Source organism: Capricornis sumatraensis, chromosome 21 (assembly GCF_032405125.1).
Source record: "Capricornis sumatraensis isolate serow.1 chromosome 21, serow.2, whole genome shotgun sequence".
NCBI lineage: Eukaryota > Metazoa > Chordata > Mammalia > Artiodactyla > Bovidae > Capricornis > Capricornis sumatraensis.
The window spans coordinates 44,686,074-44,705,198 of record NC_091089.1 but is presented as its reverse complement, the minus strand read 5'-3'; the positions used below and the strand labels follow the sequence as shown (position 1 = coordinate 44,705,198).

The 19,125-nt window shown below is 40.7% G+C and overlaps 1 protein-coding gene across 2 annotated transcripts in view; it reads right to left on the bottom strand.

The window, feature by feature from the left end:
* VAPA (VAMP associated protein A) overlaps positions 1-19,125 on the bottom strand; it is a 37,852-nt gene that overhangs the window by 8,811 nt on the left and 9,916 nt on the right. Inside the window, exons 2-5 of one of the 2 annotated variants that reach the window (XM_068993589.1) lie at positions 10,408-10,560; positions 7,238-7,341; positions 6,747-6,827; positions 94-228 (exon numbers count right to left, since the gene is read on the bottom strand). In XM_068993589.1, coding sequence (XP_068849690.1) covers positions 94-228; positions 6,747-6,827; positions 7,238-7,341; positions 10,408-10,560 — 473 coding nt within the window. The remainder of the gene's footprint in view (positions 1-93; positions 229-6,746; positions 6,828-7,237; positions 7,342-10,407; positions 10,561-19,125) is intronic. The other variant, XM_068993590.1, reaches the window with a different exon arrangement.

The window sequence follows — 19,125 nt, the reverse complement described above, 5'->3', positions numbered from 1 at the left end:
TCACAATAAATACCTCGCACGTGCTCAGTGACTATGTCACCGTGATCAGTGACACTGGCAGACCCGTCTATCTGTCAGCTCCCTGAAACAAACCTTCTGCTTCTCCTGTTTGAACACACTGAAGCCCCTGGGCTCATTCTTCGCACTATAAGTGGTAGATGCTGTGCCTGTGCTGTTGATGCTGCTCAGCGGAGCGACGGCCACGGCGGGCCCTGGAGGAGCGAGACCCTGAGGTGCGGGGGAAACACAGTCTCAGATTCACACCGAGCTCTGACCACTCCTGCGAGGGACTGGAGATGACTAACACAGAGATCATTAGGCTCTCAACACTCAACTTATTCTATAAAGACGTGTCACACATAAGAAATAGTAATAAATAATAGTTATGTTAGAGCAAAAACTACCTTTTTGAAGTTTTTTTTTCTATGAATTAGCTACAACCATCTTGCATTACGTTCACTAAACTAAATGTATAAACCTTATTAACCTTAGGCCAGCCTCATGTTGTCCTAGAATGAGGACCTTCTACCTGCATGGCTCCTAATTTTTGTTACTAATGAATACTTGTCAATACCTGAAGAACAAGCACTTCCATTTTCTTCCCTTGGAAAACACTCAACTTGAATAATGTTTAAATTAAATGAATTTTTTCAAGGGTTCAAAAATTACAATAATTTATACACTTCTGCATTCAGCACAGACACCCCTCCCACCAACACAAACATGCACACACACCCCCCTACCTACCTCCCAGGATCAAGACACAGACACACAGAACATTCTAGTACACCACTGTATCTCCACAGTTCTCTATCTTCTCAAATTCCTTTAACACACTTAAAGATAATACCGTATAAAAAGGCTGTAGCAGATCAAATAATACTTACTGATATCCAGGTCACTAAACATAACTATGATAAGACCTCTGCATCTTATCTGATAATGCACTGTCGTCAATCTGTTCTTTATCTCAACAGAAAATAATGCACACGTAATCATAGAAAATCTTTATACAAAGGCCCCTAAGGTTCCCTTTCTTGACTGCCCTTCACTCTTCATTACGATAAGTATTTTTTCCTTGAAAATAACATTGTATCATAAAGCAAATGTCATTAACAGATGTTAAATGGAGGGCTTATAAATGAAATGTAATACTTTTTTAGAATTTGGAAAATGTCAAGTAGAGTTGGTGGCCTAAAAAAAACAAAAAAAAATTTTATTTCAACAGAGTTGAGTAAGTGATCAAATACCATTACTAACAAGTTAATTTGAAACCACACTCATTCTAAAAAAACCACGAACACTAACTGGACGTCAGATTTCATAATACAGAGATAATCGTAACTAACAAGAGTTAATAACTCAGAGAACTGTGCTTGCCATGAACTTACTAAAACGCACCAACAACATGCTCAGAGCCCAGAGGACTGGGGGCCACAAGTCTCAGTACCTAAAAGCAGAGCTGCCCAGAAAGTGTTAGTAACAGGACCTCTTTTCATTCTAAAATGAAAGGTTTCTTCGACTCCCAGGCCATTCTATGTACGATCCAAATCAGAGACCTATTTCCCAAAAAGAAGCCCATATTCTAATGATGGTTCAAATACATTATGACTGTTTCATCACAAAAATGACTTCCTTAAACGATAAACAAACAAAAAAAAAAATGGACTCAACCACTATACTAGCACCTTTCCTACAAGATAACCAAAACCTTCATTTTCTTAGTTATATATTTGGCATCAAGGTTCTAAAATCCCTAAGGAAATCAACAATATAATAACACATTCTCTTCCAACTGTCTTTAGGAACAGTAAACACCAAGAAATAACAGCACACCTAAACAGACACAGGTCACACTGGGCGCCTTCCTAATACACTTCACTGACTGTCTACTTCTTCGTGGTGGCTCAGGGAGGTGGGTGAGGGGCTGTGGGCAGGGGTGAGAAGGGGATGGGGTACCAAACGTTAAGAAACACTGAGTCAACATCACAACGCTGAGACTTGCTGCCTACACCAACCCTGAGACCAAAGTAAAACAACTATGACAGCTACTGCACCATCTATCAGCTTTGGATATTAACTAAAGCTTTCCAAATGATTACTAAAGGTCCTAAATTCAGATGGGCAACTCTTCAGAGTGAATGTGGAAGGGACCGCTAACTGGCACGGGCTTCTCTTCAGCTGAACACAGTGCGAGTGCCATCTGGACGGAGCTGTGTATTAAACCACAGGCTGTCACCAGCAACTTGGTCAAAACTAAATTGAATTTTACTGAAATTAACACACTTTTAAAAAGATATAAACGAACAAACTAAACAAATGAGAGGTCAAACCATGTCACCACAGGAATTTACTACACAATAATAGTAACTATATACTAAAAAATGTTTCACACTTTACTTCTAAAAATACATGCTACTAACTGTTTAGAAGTACGTTTTCCTTGAAAAAGGGAGTGTCCTCTTTAATCAGTTTGTGTAGGCAGCATTCAGCTTCATATGGCACCTAACCAATTTATCTGTAGTAAACTGACAAACTTTATCTGTGCAAAACACGACTCAACGATGCCCTAATTCCCTAATAAACAAAGTTCTCACTAAAGTGAAGACACATATACAGAAATGGGGTATTAAGTAATTTCATAACTGTACCTATGGATGTTAGAAAGAAAGCAGTATGTCAAAGACACTATGATCTTAGAGCAGTTTCATTAACACTGTCTGTAGTTAACACTGAACTGGAAGTGGCAAGATTCCATTAGGGTCTTACCAACAGGGTCTTATCACTACATGAATAAAGTATTAGAAAAGAGGTGTTTCAAATGTATTTTTACACCCGCATGTGTGTATCCATACGTATATATAAGGTTTCATCCTTATCCATTATAACAAATACACAAAAACTTTGTATTTTTTATATTATAAACACTCCAGGTTTGGTTACTTTGATGCTTCACATTTTCTATAAAGATTCTGACACAACGGAAAGCTGACGACTCAACAGGAAGTCACTACTCAACAATTCAGACGGCAGTTCTGGGGCAGGCTGCGCCCACTTCAGTGACCCCTGTGTCACAGGGGTTTTTTGTAGAACCTGCAGGTTAGCAGCACCACAAGAATGAGTTTAAGCAGCAACAGTTTCCAAAAGAGTATTTTACAGAACACCTGGTACCATCATGGTACCTCTGAGGGGCTGAAACACAAATGAGTTTAAGTCTGTGAGTCCACAGAAGACAGCAAAGAGGAGAAAAGGAAGGAGGTGCAAAGCTACCGGGTACCGCCCCCAGGACACAGTGAGTGCGTGCTTCTAACCAAGAGAAAGACTGAGAACTCAGCCCTGACAGTATCAGCAAGTATCAAACGAGCGCCACATACTTCTAACACAATGAAGCAGGAATGGCAGAATCACCACTACGCAACCTTCAGTGAATTAATGGGCCTAAACCATGCTTTCTCACTTTTGACTTTACTGACATTTAGGGCTAGAGAATCTGCTCTGGGAATGGTTCTGCGAGCAGCGTCCCTGGCCTCTATCCACTAGCTGTCTGTAGACACCTCCCCCCAACCCCAATGGCTGTGACAAACCAAAAATGCCTCCAGACACAGACAAATGTCCCCTGGCTGGGAACCACTGTCTACACACCAACAGCTGCTAGCTTCAAAACAAAAAAGACACTATGTGCCTCCCTGAAAGAACAGATAATCATCTATATAGCAGTCCTGCCCTCTCCCTCACCAGCAAAAAATAAGCCTCAATTTAATCCAGTCTCTAGATTCGATTATGGGAAATACCAAAAACAGCAGAAAAGTTAAATGACACCTGAAGGATGCAACCAACAAAACCCAAGCTACAGGAAGCTCTACAGGACAAACCTGATTTACTAAACAATTTTCAAGAGGAAAACAAGGGAATCTACAGTTTAAGAGTCTTAAGAAACATATCATCCAAGAGCAGTATGTTTGATTTCAAATCAAACAAACTACAAATGTCCAGATGACACATGTGACTCTGCTTGGCAGTGTGATGTTAATGATACATTAAACTTTCAAAGACTAATGACAGTGTTGTCTTCACTCTTCTACTTTTCTTAACATCCTTAGCTTTGAACAATATATACTGAAACAATAACGGATTGAAATTATGTCTGAGATGTGACTTCAAACAGTAAATGAGATGGGAAGTGATGGAGATGAGATAAAATCAAACTGGTCATTATTTATAAAGCTGGTTCACAGGGGTTAACTTACTGTTCATTTTTCTAGGTATTTCAAGTTTTTCATAATCAATCGCTTTTAAAAAATCATTACCTTTAGCAAGTATTCCCTATAATTTAATTGGTCAGTAAAAACTATACTACAAGTCCAAGTAGTTCAATCAGCGCATATCCTTCTGCAGCCAGTATATCAAGCTCAGGATCAGCTACTCTCTGAAGAACTTTGAAATTGCTGAACACACTCCAGGTTACTAACAACCTACTCTGAAAAACTTTTAGGACCAAACTACTTTGGCATTAGCTCCATGGTACAGGGTCCTGAGCTCACCACGCAGCATCTGCTCAAGCCTTTCGCAGATCCAAAGCCACTCTGCTGGATAATCTGGGCCACACCTCTGTCTGGGGCACCTGCTACTTCCTTCCCTGTGTAAGGTGGAAGATGGCTGGGCCCATCTATCATAGTCATGTCATTTCCCTCAATCTCTGGTTTGGTTTCCAATACTACTTGGGTCCCGGCCCTTTTCAGACTATAATCTCAAATGGTCTCCAATCCAGAGCATAAGAGAAGCCCAGCTGAAAGACAGCTCTGTGCTTATTAAACAATTGTAAAAACCATAAAACTCATAAAAGTGAGAAAATACCCAAATGTGTTTTTAAAATAAGTTAACCCTATTCCAATGAACTCTACTTCTTGGAACACATCTGAAGGGAAGGACAGCCCGTGTGGAAGAAATATCTGCAGCTCCATATTCACACAGTAGCATCATCTACGACAGACAAGACATGGGGACAACCTAAGTGTCCACCAAGAGAACAGGTGAAGCAGCTGTGGTGTACATGCAAGGACTGGAATGCATGTATACAATGGAATGTCACCCAGCCATTAAAAAGGAAACCCGGCCATTTGTGACAACATGGATGAACCTTAGGGGCATTACACCAAGCGAAGTGAGAGAAAGACAAATACTGTATGATGAGCTCACTTATACATGGAATCTTAAAACAACAACAAAGTCCCAAACTCTCAGAAACAGAGATCAGGTCTGTGGCTAGAAGAGTCGGGTATGGGGAGGAGCGACTGGATGAAGGTGGTCAGAAGGTACACACTTCCAGATAAACAAGATAAACAAGAACTGGGGATGTAACATACAGCATGGTGACTACAGTTAACACTGCTGTGCGGTACACTCAACACCTATTAAGAGAGCAGATCCTAAGAGTTCTGATCACAGGGGAAAACAGTGTTTTTTTGGTAGCTGTATGAGACAATGGGTGTTAACTAAACTTACTGCAGTAATCATTTCACAATGTATGGAAGACTAGTCTTTATGCTGACACCTTAAACTTATACAGCATGTCAACTACAGCTCAATAAAACTAGAAATAAAACAAGTCAACCCAGACAATGTGCTACTGTGCTTTCTTGGTTCCGGTAAGAACTACACAAGCTCTTAGCCTCCTGGCAGCCTCAGCAAAAAAGAAAGTGAACTCTATGCAGAAAGTGTCAAAACTTCATCAGTGCTACTACACCATCAGAACCTCGCTCTCCAGTAAGAACATGTGTTCACGTTCTCTATCTTTGGCAAATATTTCAAAACCCCCTTAAAAAGGCATTAAAAACACAATAAATGATTTGGTCAACACCTAATTGCCACTCAGGCACTTTTTTATTTCAGCTTATCCTCAAAGAGAAACACAATAATCGAGCCCATGTATTTAACTTGCAAGTTTACTTTTCAACAGGGGAAACAGCTTCCAGAGCAAAGACAACAGTCATTCAGATTATAACCCAATTGTGCCAAACCATGCTATGTGTTCATATTTATGGTAAATCACATGCACACAAATCTAAAGACCCCTCAAGTCCTCCTAAAAACCACAGAAAAAATTTAAATTTGAATTTCACAAAAGGAACAGAGAAAGCGGCCACAACCCTTTCTCTAAGGCTATTTTTCAAACTCTCTCTCAAATTGTATTTGCCTCACACTAACCAAAATGCAACATAAAAATCATTTACTAAGGGATAAAATCAGAGTTATTTTGACAAACAATAGTGAACAAAATACCTGGGATTAGCCAAATCTGGAATAAATGCAAATTAAATGTCCATGTAAATTAAAATCTTACCCGCAGACTGCAGGTATATAGCTGCTAAAAGGCAGTTTATGTCTGTAACTTAATTATGTTTATGTATACACACATCTTATTCTAACAAAGAACTTGAAGTGGTTTAAGTGGTAAGATTTTGGTAGGAAGAGATGGTTCTTCTCCATCATGCAGCTTTTTTAACTATTTCTTTTTTAATCATACTTTTAATCAAAAGTATCTAAAAGTACTTTTCCTCTTGAACAAACAAAATGTTGTAACACAAAAAGAGCACGTCCACACCATGTTTTTAGAAAAAGCCTGAGCACCGAATCTGGAACAGCTGTATCCTGCATCACACACCCACCAAGGCCGAAACCAGCAGCAGAAGTTAAGTCTCAGTGTAAGAGCTGAGCAGCTTCCAAGTTTCTTAAATTTTCCTACTTACCAATTTATCATTTTCATTAGGCATTTCAAATACACATCTCAATTTAGAATCCATTAATTCATCGGGTTTTGCTTCTTTCCACTAAAAACAAAGGAAACCAAACAATGAGACAGAGGAAATACAGTTGCGACAACTAGGTTTCCTCTCGAGGGACTAAAGGGTTAGAGTAGCTGCCTGGAGGCAGGGGTTGGGGGGTTTCCAGGTGCCACAGAACTTTCTACAGAACCTTATAAGAGCTACTGTCATCACCATTAAAACCTGACATCCCTAGAGATGACCGGGCTTCACTGTTAGCAATGGACTTCTAATCCGTCTCTAACAAATATGACTTCAAAATTCCTTCATTCTTGACATGAGTTAGGATTATCCATAGTAAAGAGATGTACATATTTTTTTAATATTAAAAAGTAGGTTTCTCAATGAAGAGCTAAACAAAACCCAAGTTTAAACAACATTCCCCCAAAAGATTTCTGTTCAATTTTTCTACTCACCACAGCTTCCATGTCTGAAATGTTTGGTGGAGCAAAGATGGTCTGTACCATAAACTTGTGTTTACTCTTCTCATTGGGGTCGTAGTCAAAAGGCTGCAGCATTACTGAAGAAGAAAGGACATATCACTGACTTTTGACCATTCCCAGCACTCACTCTCTAATTTGAAAATTTAAAGAAAACCAGCAAAGTTGCAAGTAACACTGGATTATTGAAGTTGATTCAGAATCAATTTTATGATTTTCAATTATTTTTACCTTGTCTACGTTTTTAAGTTGCTACATCTTAACCCACAAAATAAACAAATGGCTATTTTAAAAAATAAGTATCTATAAGTGCCCTCTCTAAACTTAAGTTTGGAAAATTTTCAAAACTTTGCTAACATTAACTATTACAATGCCTATAAACTCAAAATCTAATAAATTTGTATTTAAAACCACTTATAAATTTAGTTTTCACAGTATTTAGTGATAACAGGTCTTAAAATCAGACAACTAGAATATTTATAGGAGAAATTCTAGGTAACTTAAAACTCACTACCGTTTATTAGTGCTTCAATATAACTAGCTTTTCCTAAAATAGATTTTAAATAAACACCTATTCAAGAGTTTATCAGTGTGTTTAAATGAGTCTAAGACAACAAAGTGTAGAAGGAGACCATACAGCCTCATGATTTCTGAACTTTTTCCACTGTCCTACTAATCATATTTAAAAATTTTTACCAAGCATTTATGGTTTTCAATGGCTTACAAGAGGTTTTTTAGAGGCTCTGTATGGTTTAAATTATGCAATATAAATCTAATAAGAGATTATAAAGAATGAATCAGCAATTCCACAAAATATGTACACAATACTGTGGAGTTAACTTCCCTGCTAATATTTAGATTATTTCTAAGACAGATGTCAACATTTTCAAAAACTCAGATGAAATTAAGCAAATGCAAGAAATAGCAATTATATAAGAACGTCTTCTTTATAAGGTAGGTCTGAGAGATCCTTAACTCCCATCATGGTAAAAAAAAAAATTTTAACAGCCAAATATACAGCAGTAGAAAATGCACAAGACAGGGGGAGTCCCTGGTGGTTCAGTGGCAAAGAATCTGCCTGCCAATGCAGGAGACGTGGGTTCAATCCTTGATCCGGGAAGATTCCACAAGCCACAGGGCAACTAATACGCCCTTGCGCCACAACTACTGAGCCTGTGCTCTGGAGCCCAGGAAACACAACTACTAAGCCCAAGTACCTAAAGCCTGTGATCTGCACAAGAGAAGCCACTGCAATGAGAAGTTTGTGCACCACAACTAGAGAATACCCACACAGCAACAAAGAACCAGCAGCCATAAAAACGTAAATCAGAAAAATTGTGGAAAAAGAAAAGAAAACGCACAGGATAAATATGTGTTTATCCAGATAACGCACAATGTATCTCCGGGAATACCTTTCACTGAACAACCACCCCAGGATATTCACTAGAAACTGAATAAAAAGAAAACTTCAAACAAAGATGTGACTTTGACTTGCTGATAGACCTCATAACAAGAGAAAGACAATCTTAATCTAGTACATGCTAGAGTGAATATGCAGACAATCAAGGAGGGCTGCTGGAGAAAGTGTGATTAGAGAACCCCTCACCCACTGAGGTGCTGCACTAAGCTGGAGTGCCAAGCTCCAAGTGGAGGAAAGGCGTCAAGGATGCATGTGGACACAGGAACCAGTGTGTCTGGAGGTCTTAGTTAACTCAGACGCTCAATACAAGGGGGGCTTATGTGGGAGAAAGTGCTTTGAGAAGTATATACACATTCTTAAAAAACACTAATACCGGAAAAGCTCAGTGAATTATAACACTCCAAGAAAGTCACTCTGAATAGTTCCATGGAATCCTAGGGGTACAGCTCCTTGTGCCAAAATCCATTTTTAACCATGTGGATAGAAATTATTTTATCTTCTTCCAATTGGGCTGCAGGCTTGTGGCCTTAGAGAGCAACTTCCAGAACACACGTGCCCACTGCTCACTCTTCTCACTGCCCGCCACCCTTCCCAAGAACTGACAGCTCGGACAAACACAACAGCAAGCCTGCCCGGCCGCCACACCATAAAACTCCTTTTGCAGGGCCTCCAGGCTCTGCATCCAGGGCTGGTGACGGAGGGAGGATTCAGTGCCCCACAAACCCTAACTGCAGTCTGGCCTCAACTGCCGCACGTCAGGTTCCACCGTGAAACGTCTCAAGGAGCCAGCCCCCAGCCGGCTCTGTGGGCCTGAAAACTGGAACACTGACACAGAATTATTTACTATCTTAGTAATAATACCTGTCAGGATTACCCAGGCATACTCTGTGTGCTTTAACACACACGTCTGGGCTGTATCCGCAGAGACTCTAATCTGGAGAAGCCCGTGCTGCTACAACAGGCCTTCACAAAGGTGAGAACCACGGCCAGAAAACGGGAGTACCTGGTCTTGGTGTGGGGCCTGAGAGGCGCTGCCATTAGGTAAACTGTACCCTCGACTACCTTCCTGCCTCCACTGTGAGCCAGTGTCATGAGGGAAGAAGGAACAGTCTGGGGCACTGACTGTGCTGCACGGCAGGAGCAAGTAATCCGTGTGAGGAAGGAGCCAAGCGCACGCGGACTTCAAGTAAACACAGAAGGGGATCAAAACAGACACGGCATTCACAGTAAAGACAGAAGCCTCACCAACTATTGAAAGTTACTGCCCAAAGATATACACTGTACATTCTTAAGCAAAAGACTGAGAATAATCCCTCCATGCTGCTGCTGCTGCTAAGTGGCTTCAGTCGTGTCCGACTCTGTGTGACCCCACAGACAGCAGCCCACCAGGCTCCGCCATCCCTGGGATTCTCCAGGCAAGAACACTGGAGTGGGCTGCCATTTCCTTCTCCAATGCATGAAGCTGCATGTAAAGCCTAACAGCTAGTGATCTATGGGAGAGAATGAGCAAAGCCAAAAATGATACAAAATTTCAAAGACCAAATAATAAGGGCGGAGGATGTGGTGGTAGTAAGCTGCAGAAATAAAGAACAGCATAACATTTTAGACTGCATAGGGCTTTCAGCCCACCCCACCCCCAAACACACCCCCACTCCACCCCACCAGAAGGGGCAGACAGTTTCTACAGCAGTCTGCACACAGGGAGGACAGCATGAACATTTGCTACCTGAAACGGTCACAGTCAACCCGGGGTCAATGATCCCACTGTTGGGCCGCACACAGTACCGACGAGGCGCTGTCGTCTTCACTTTGAAACACACCTTTCGATCTGAAGGATTTCGCAACTTAAGGTTTGTAGTGACTACATCTGTGAAGGGGCCTGTAAGATTTAAAAAACAAAAACGGGGGAAAATGTAATTGGATTCACACCCACATAAAAACAGAATTCAAAACTGGACAAACATAACCTCGACTTTATGTAGAGTATGTACTGAAGTCCGTGTACAGGTGGGGACTCACAAAGGGGCTGTGCTCTCTCCTTCGTTATTAACCAACCCATAAAATCCCTACTTGAACTTTTCTTGTTTCCATCAAGTAAAATGTGTTCTGAAAGTTTCACAACTTACGAAATAAGCCCCAAACTGTATTCTACCAGTACATGCTTACCACATTACTGAAAAGATCAGTCCCCCAGTGCTCTGCAAACCAGAGCCCGTCTTCAGGCTTACCTGACCAAGCTGAGGGCAAAGTCTCTCCACCTAAAGCCAGCAGGCCCAGACCAAGTGGTCCCGCCCCACCTCCATCAGCTTTGACCCCCTCACTCGCTCCTTCTTTCACTCATGTTCATCACAGGTTTACTAAGATAACTGTGTCAAATGTTCTACATACAAAGGTTTTTTTAAACTTTGGTTCAATACCCAAACATAAAACTGCAAAACAAAGAAACCAAACGGCGATGCAGTCCTGCCTGAATTAAGTAAATCTAAAACCATTTTTTGTTTTTAAAAAAGCGGGAGAGCGGGGTGCGGAAAAACAGTACAGTTCTCGGTTCAAGAAAAGCCTAAAGACACTGTACGCAGATTTAGACAATAAACTGAATACTGGTTAATTGGAGACAGAAGATAAAACTTAAAAAACATGTCCCCATGAGAAGCAACAACCACACACTTCTCACTAACCCAAAAGCAATTTTAAGTGGTCTCTAAACGAGAAAAAAAAACAAAACCTTTAGAAGTCTGAAATCAAATTTCAAGGCTGAAATTAAATAAACCAGAATAAACACGTCTTTTAGAACTTTAAAATGTTTCTAGTATGCTTTAAAATGTTTCTAGTAAGGATCCCAGACTGAGAAAATTCCCCAACTCTGCCAAACAAAAGTCTCCCATTTTGCTGAGTAGTGGGAAATTATCTAAGACAAAGGCTTGAAGGGGAACCACACACACAGGCGAATGGACAGTGCGGAGGGCGGTGGAAAGCAGGCCAAACTGATAAGAGGAGAGGAAAAGAGAGACTTCAAATCAAAGGCCAGGGAAAAGCACTTACTTCAAATCAAAGGCCAGGGAAAAGCACTTACTTCAAATCCAAGGAGAAAAATTAATTCTAATCTGTGCTTAAAAGTTTTTGAGTTATATTTTCTAACAAAGATTTGGAACTGGGATGAGAGGGAGGAGCTAGAAATAAGAGAACATTAGAAGAAAACACAAAGGCAGAAAAGCAGTTACAGAAAAAACTTTAACATGAAATAGGTATTTAAATCAACAAGTGGGCTTTTCTTTAAATATATACAATACACACAAGAGCTACAACTTCTTGGGCAGCCCGCTTCAATTTCACAGTCGAGTCCCCCACTGCATTTGCATATTACCTCTCATCCTTGCTGCTCCTCCCAGCACTGCTGCTGCCTGCACGTTTGACAAGCAGCTGACACCCCATCCCCACACCCCCACCCAGGGAGCAAGGGGAAAGCCCCCAGCAGTGCATTCTGCCAAGTGAATCCACTGGCAAAACTATGAATCTTAGAGAGACAGATCCCATTTCCTAACATTCTCAAAATCCACAAGTTACTACAAGTAACTGAGAACATGTCAATTTTTATGTTATTATTTCAACTAGGATTTTAACATTAGCGCTAAGTATAATTTTTAAAAGTTTCTCAGAAGTTTCTTAGTAAAATAGCTAAAATTTTATGAATCTTAATTTAGAACAATCCTGTATTTTCATAACATAATTATGTAACCTTGTCATTTTAAATTCAATTTCTAAAATCTCCCCAATTTTAGAGGAAAGTGCCAACCATTCAAAATAAGGTAAAATACCTGGTTTTTTAAACTGATTTTTTAAATGACCATGTGTCAATTTTCATCAACATATGAATTCTGAAACAGTACTCACATTTTAGATTGCACATCAAGGAATATAAATCTTAAATTAACCAATTGTGATCTTTCTAGACATGAAAATGCAAACTCTAAAGATGAAAATAATATGTCAAAAGAAAAAAATTTCACTAAAACCAAATTCTTAACTGAATAGGTTAACCTTCTCAGTAAAATGTAAAATTACCTGTAATAAACCCACCTAACAAATCAATTTGAGGTTTTCTGCACCACTGTGTCCCTCCCAGGTTTCTCAATAAGGGTTGCTTCCAACAGACAGTTCAGAGTCCAAAGCCATTTTCCGGGTTAAAATGCAAAATAACCAAGTACTAATGACCACAAGCATAAGAACCAGATTTACAGCTGGAAGCAGCGTCAGGCAGAGATATGTTACACTTCACAGGTCACAGAAACTCTGAGAATCTCACAAAATTAAATGTGGGTGTTCTGTCTGACGTGAGGTCTGGAGGAGCTGCTGCTGGGGGGAGGAACAGGACAGCAGTGTCCTGCGGCGCCCAGGCAGACCCGTGCAGTCAAGGGCCCACCAAACCTTCCCACACCCCTCCAGACAGCCACACTGCATCTGTGTCCATCCATCTTACGTATTTCCAAAAATACATCTATTGCAAAAACTCTGTTCTCTTTCTCCAAAAATCTAAAACCTGAGTTCACCAATACAGAAGATTATTCTACCAACAGCAATGCCACTCAGGACATGTGAATCCTGCAACACGTCTGGGACAGTCAGCACACGTGTGTGCGTGACAGTCATGTGAGCGCACCCACTGCATAAGGATGCTCTCACCCTGATTTCAAGACGTCAGAGAAAAGCAGTCAGCCTCCACCAGGCAACTCTTGCCTCACTTCCCTTAAACCGAAGCTCACTTGTTGAAGGAGGTCACAGGCATCCGGCTACTTCACTAGTCTTCCAGTACAGTCTATGTAGATATACTATCTATCTACCTATTACAGATACACTACAGCTAGTATAGTCTATATAGGATAGATATTCTACTAGTTCCAATACAGTCATGCCCAACACTTACACATCGAAATGCCTATTTTATTACAAATCCAGTTTCTTCTCCTGTATGTTATAGTTAGGGCATATATTAAGATTTTAAACTATGTACATTGGTGGGTAATTCATACATGAATTTCATCTCAGAATGCAAAACTGGACACTACAAAATATAAAATGTTAAAATGGGATATTGTGTCAAATAAGGTTAAAAACTACTGCATTCTATCAATACTCTCCAGCTTTACTAATATCTCATGCAATGCTTAGGTGTTTAAACTGTTTAGAAAAACATGTAAATGGTCACCTTAAACAAGAGGAGTTAGCTGTGCAGTGAAAGGAGGAGGGCTCTGCTGAAGCCAAGTTCCATTTCTGAGCCTGGGCTGTGACTACAGGGCTATTGACTCTGATAATTCTATCAACTGCACATGGTTTTTCTTTTATGAAAAACAGTAAAGGTTTGTTGTTGTTGTTGTTTAAGAAAAGATGACTCTTGGTATAACCTTAAAAAAAACTGAAAAAACCTGTGAAAACCACTTCTGATGAAAAAGTGAAACATTTGAAGCAAACTACATAGGAAATAAACTCATGTTTTGAGGATTTCTAAAACAATCCCTGTAATTGAGAGAAATCCAGCCATGTGTCCAACATAAATGCTTAGTTTAACATTTAGAAACACAATTACTACAACAGTCCATTTAAGATTACTTGGTAGTAAACTAATCACCAATCACAGATACCATCTGGTATTCCCTACTTGAGAGATGAAATTTCACTGTTTACACGTAAAAATAGTTCACATAAAACAAAATTCCACACAATACAGATTACATTTAAACTCTTTTACCGAAAAGAAACAAAACAAAAATGAATTTTATTAAAAGTCTACCTTTTCATCACACAGGCTGCCCTCCTCTCCTCTCAAGCAGCCAGGTCACTTGGGGTCACCAGGTACTCCACCCTAACTCTAACCAGTTACCATTCCCTGTAAACCGGCACCCTAGCCTCAGCCCCAAACTGACAGAAATGTAACATACTTCAATGTGGGCTCAGTGTTTAAAAGCCTGGAAAAACTTGCACCCTCAGACTTCAGAAATGTAGGAAAAGCTTAGGGCCACCCACCTGGAAGGCCGTCCTTAGGGAGACTGGCCTGACTCCTTTACCTAAAAATGTATTCCAGGCACGAAACACTGGCTATCTAAAATACAGAGCAATGATTTTCTTTTAAATAGTTCTCCAAACCATCCTATCTTAAAAGGAACCCAATTAAGCTAAAAACAGCTAAAAGTAGAACCACTCTAACCAAACAAATCTTTAAAATGGTTATCATCTGTCCATATTTTTATGTAAATTGCTGTTAAAAGTTTTCTTTAGATACCAGGCTTTGTTTAGTTACAAAGAAAACTGATGGGGGGGGAGGGGCCGCGCGGAGAGACTAGTTGCCTTTTCTCCCAGCCTTTGGAAGAATTTCAGAGAAATCAAAATAACTCAACTGTGAATAGGAACTGTATATGCCTCACCTAGACTCCACAACTGACACCTGCATAAGACCTAGCAACCTACCTAGCTGTCTGCGTCCATCCATCTTATCTTCCTACATTCCAAGGTTCTGAAAACTGAACACCTCATCATGTATACCAACTTGAGTTCAATAGTATCTGTTTGCTGAGAAGAGACTCAAACGTTATTTCAGGATACGTGGTCCTGAACACAGCATGGAGCATTACAGAAACAGAAAAGGTCTCTGGGATGCGGCTCCAGAATAAACGGCTGTGTGCATGAACGGTGCCCCGCGAAGGCTGTGGCGTCCTTTAGACCAGGGACTCGGAGGCCTGCTGGCAGACCCGTCTCCATGGGTCCTGGCATTTCTACAGCTTGGCCAGTGCAGGCCCTGGGGGCTTTCACACAGTCGGTCTTTCCAAGGATCTACAGCAGAGTCAACAGCCCCGGAAGACAGTACCTCCTCCCGGAGAGAGCAGGCTTCTCTACTATCCAGGGTGATAAAGCTCAGGTCTTCCTCTGGAAAAAGGTCAGGCAGGTTTCTGTGCAGCCCATCATGAAAGATTCAGCACCCTAGGCTCAAAGTTTCTCAGCTATGACAAATCCACCACATGGGCAGCACCTGCCTACACTGAAGCCCTGTGTCACCCCACGGAATGAAGGGGCAAAGGAAACCAACACAGCTATGAAGATGCTGCCTGTAGTGCCCTGACCATCACACACCCTGGTCTCTAAACCCAGGAGTCCCATGCCTTCCACAGCACCCAGAACACTGAAGCAGACTCAACGTCCTGAAGTGATCACAGCAGCTTTCACAGTCTAGCCTTTACTGGACATTCACCAAGTATCAAGAACTCTGCATGAATTATGTCATCTAACCCTAATAACAAGCCACAAGGCTGATACTTTTATTACTTATTATTCTCATTTTACAGATGAGACAACTGTGACTCAGACATGAGAACACTTGTCCAAGGTCAGACAAGCACAGAACCGTGAAAGTGGGAAGTCAAAGCAGGTCTGTCTCCAGGGCCTGAATTCTCATAAATTCTCTACATAGTCTATGTGAACTACCTGGCTGTATTTATTTCCTAATTCATAAGCCATTCTAGGTTGACTTCTGCAGCATTAAGGCATGAAACTGAAGTCAAATCAGTAATACAGGAAAAAGATTTTTAATGGTTACTGTATTTCCCTTTGTTCCACAGGAAAAACATTTCCAGAAATAAGTTTCAAACACCAAGAAAACAGTTTTTCTCTTTTACACCAAAGAATGCCCTAAAACATTAAGCTACCTAACTATATTTACCTTTACTCCATTTTCCCGAAAACATACTGAAATCTCAGACCAGAGAGAATGCGAGCTCTGTGAAGACCGGTCTCATGTGCAGCTTGCCCTCAGCTGCTAGGACAATCCCTGGCACAGCAGGTACTGAATGAATGTCATCATACAAGCATTAGTGTAAAAACAAACAGAGGACCACTTCAGGAAACAAAATGAATCAATTCAAGATGGTTTGTAGTTATTAAGATACTAAGGCATATCTTTTCATAAGGTTTCATTATTACAAAATATGGACGCGAGATTAATACAAAAGCCAAATTTCACTGTTTTATTTAAACACACCACCCTTACGGCAGAAAGTGAAGCGCTAAAGAGCCTCTTGATGAAAGTGAAAGAAGAGAATGAAAAAGTTGGCTTAAAACTCAACACTCAGAAAACTAAGATCATGGCATCCGGTCCCATCACTTCATGGCAAATAGATGGGGTAACAGTAGAAACAGTGAGAGACTTTATTTTCTTGGGCTCCAAAATCACTGCAGATGGTGACTGCAGCCATGAAATCAAAAGACCCTTGCTCCTTGAAGAAAAGCTATGACCAACCTAAATAGCATATTTAAAAGCAGAGACATTACTTTGCCAACAAAGTTCTGTCTAGGCAAAGCTACAGTTTTTCCAGCAGTCATGTATGGATATGAGAGTTGGACTATAAAGAAAGCTGAGCGCCGAAGAATTGATGCTTTTGAACTGTGGTGTTGGAGTAGACTCTTCAGAGAGTCCCTTGGACTGCAAGGAGATCCAACCAGTCCATCCTAAAGGAGATCAGTCCTGGGTGTTCACTGGAAGGACTGATGTTGAAGCTGAAACTCCAGTACTTTGGGCCACCTGATGGGAAGAACCGACTCACTGGAAAAGACCCTGAGGAGCAGAAGGGGACGACAGAGGATGAGGTGGTTGGATGGCATCACCGACTCAATGAACAGGAGTCTGAGTAAACTCCAGGAGTTGGTGATGGACAGGGAAGCCTGGAGTGCTGCAGTCCACAGGGTTGCAAAGAGTCAGACATGACTGCGTGACTCAACTGAACTACTTAAGAAAGTCTTTGATTTCTTAAACTGCGTCACAGCCCTTGTTTATACATATTACATAATCAGCAAAAAAAACTTCAGAATTCATCATGAAAAATCTCCAAAATCCACTTTAAGGTAATAGTGTGTGGTCATTTCTAGGGGCTTGGAGTCAGGGTTACAAGTGACCAGCAGGCAGGAACCATGTCCTTTCTTTAGCTGGCAGCGCTGTCAGTTAACGTAGCAGTGTTCTGAGCACACAGTCAAGCACTCACCCATCACCTGCCAGTGAAGAAGCATGGGCACCATGAAGTCAAAGCACTGACTCTCATCCTCCCTGTGGGAGGTGGGGCGGCGGGGGATGGGGGGAGTGCCCTTGAGCAAATCCTGTCACTTCTCTAGCACAGCCTAACCCCCTACTCCAGCTCAGCAGACAAAACCAGCTCCAATTCCTAAACTCCTCTCAGTCCTAAAACTACATGACATTTAGGAACAACTTTACTGCCTTAATCAGAAAACACCTACTACTCCAGGGAAGCAAGGCAGATAATCCAATCTCAGATGATCACAGCCTTACTGACATTCAGCATAAAGCTACTAAACATTTTAGGAGTACTCTTTCTAACCTTCTGACACAGAGACTGCTCACTCTGACCTAAACAATCTTTGTGACACCGTACTGAAAACGAATGGGGGAGAATACACAACTGCACTGTCTTCACAAAGAAATAAAACAATCTGACTTGTAACATTTTTATATAAATTTTATGTTCTTCCACTGTGCAACATTATAAAGAAAAATCATATGTACCCACACATAAAATTTAATGCTTGCAATTAAATATTAAATGTGGAGGCTGCTTAAGTGAACACCTTCATTAAAACAGAAATAAGTGCTTCATATCTTAAGAGTTTAGACTACTTTTTAAAACCTAGGTAGGCAGGATGGGAAAGAATAAAAGAGAAATGGATACTTTGGGGAGAACTTGAAATAAATGTTTTTTTAGCACCACTTATAAATCTAAAGCTCTTGTTAGACTAGAAGCAAAACAGTTATTAAAAAAATTATCACAATACTATAAATTTTATGGAGAAGGCAATGGCACCCCACTCCAGTACTCTTGCCTGGAAAATCCCATGGACGGAGGAGCCTGGAAGGCTGCAGTCCATGGGGTCGCTAAGAGTGGGATGCGACTGAGCGACTTCACATACTGGAGAAGGAAATGGCAACCCACTCCAGTGTTCTTGCCTGGAGAATCCCAGGGACGGGGAAGCCTGGTGGGCTGCAGTCTATGGGGTCGCACAGAGTCGGACACAACTGAAGCGACTTAGCAGCAGCAGCAACAGGTGTTATTATGTGGTAGGATTGAGAATTTGCTTTATACTGTTCTATACTTTCTCAACTTTTGACATTAAGCACTGATTTTACAATCAGAAGGGATTTTTAAACATGAATTCATATTAGCTTATTCATAAAAGCTTTTATTTTTAAAGTCAGGGTGGGGGTACTGAGATGATACAAAAAAAGCTATCTTTGGAAGATGTGGTTATTGAGATGTTTGGCAGTATGAACCGTACTCAGAAAACAAAACCAAGGAATTCATCTTCCCCTATAAGCTATAAAAGTAAAATCTGTTTATGGAGAAAAACAAACAGAAAACACACACTGTGACGCAAAGGTACTCTATACCTTCAAAGG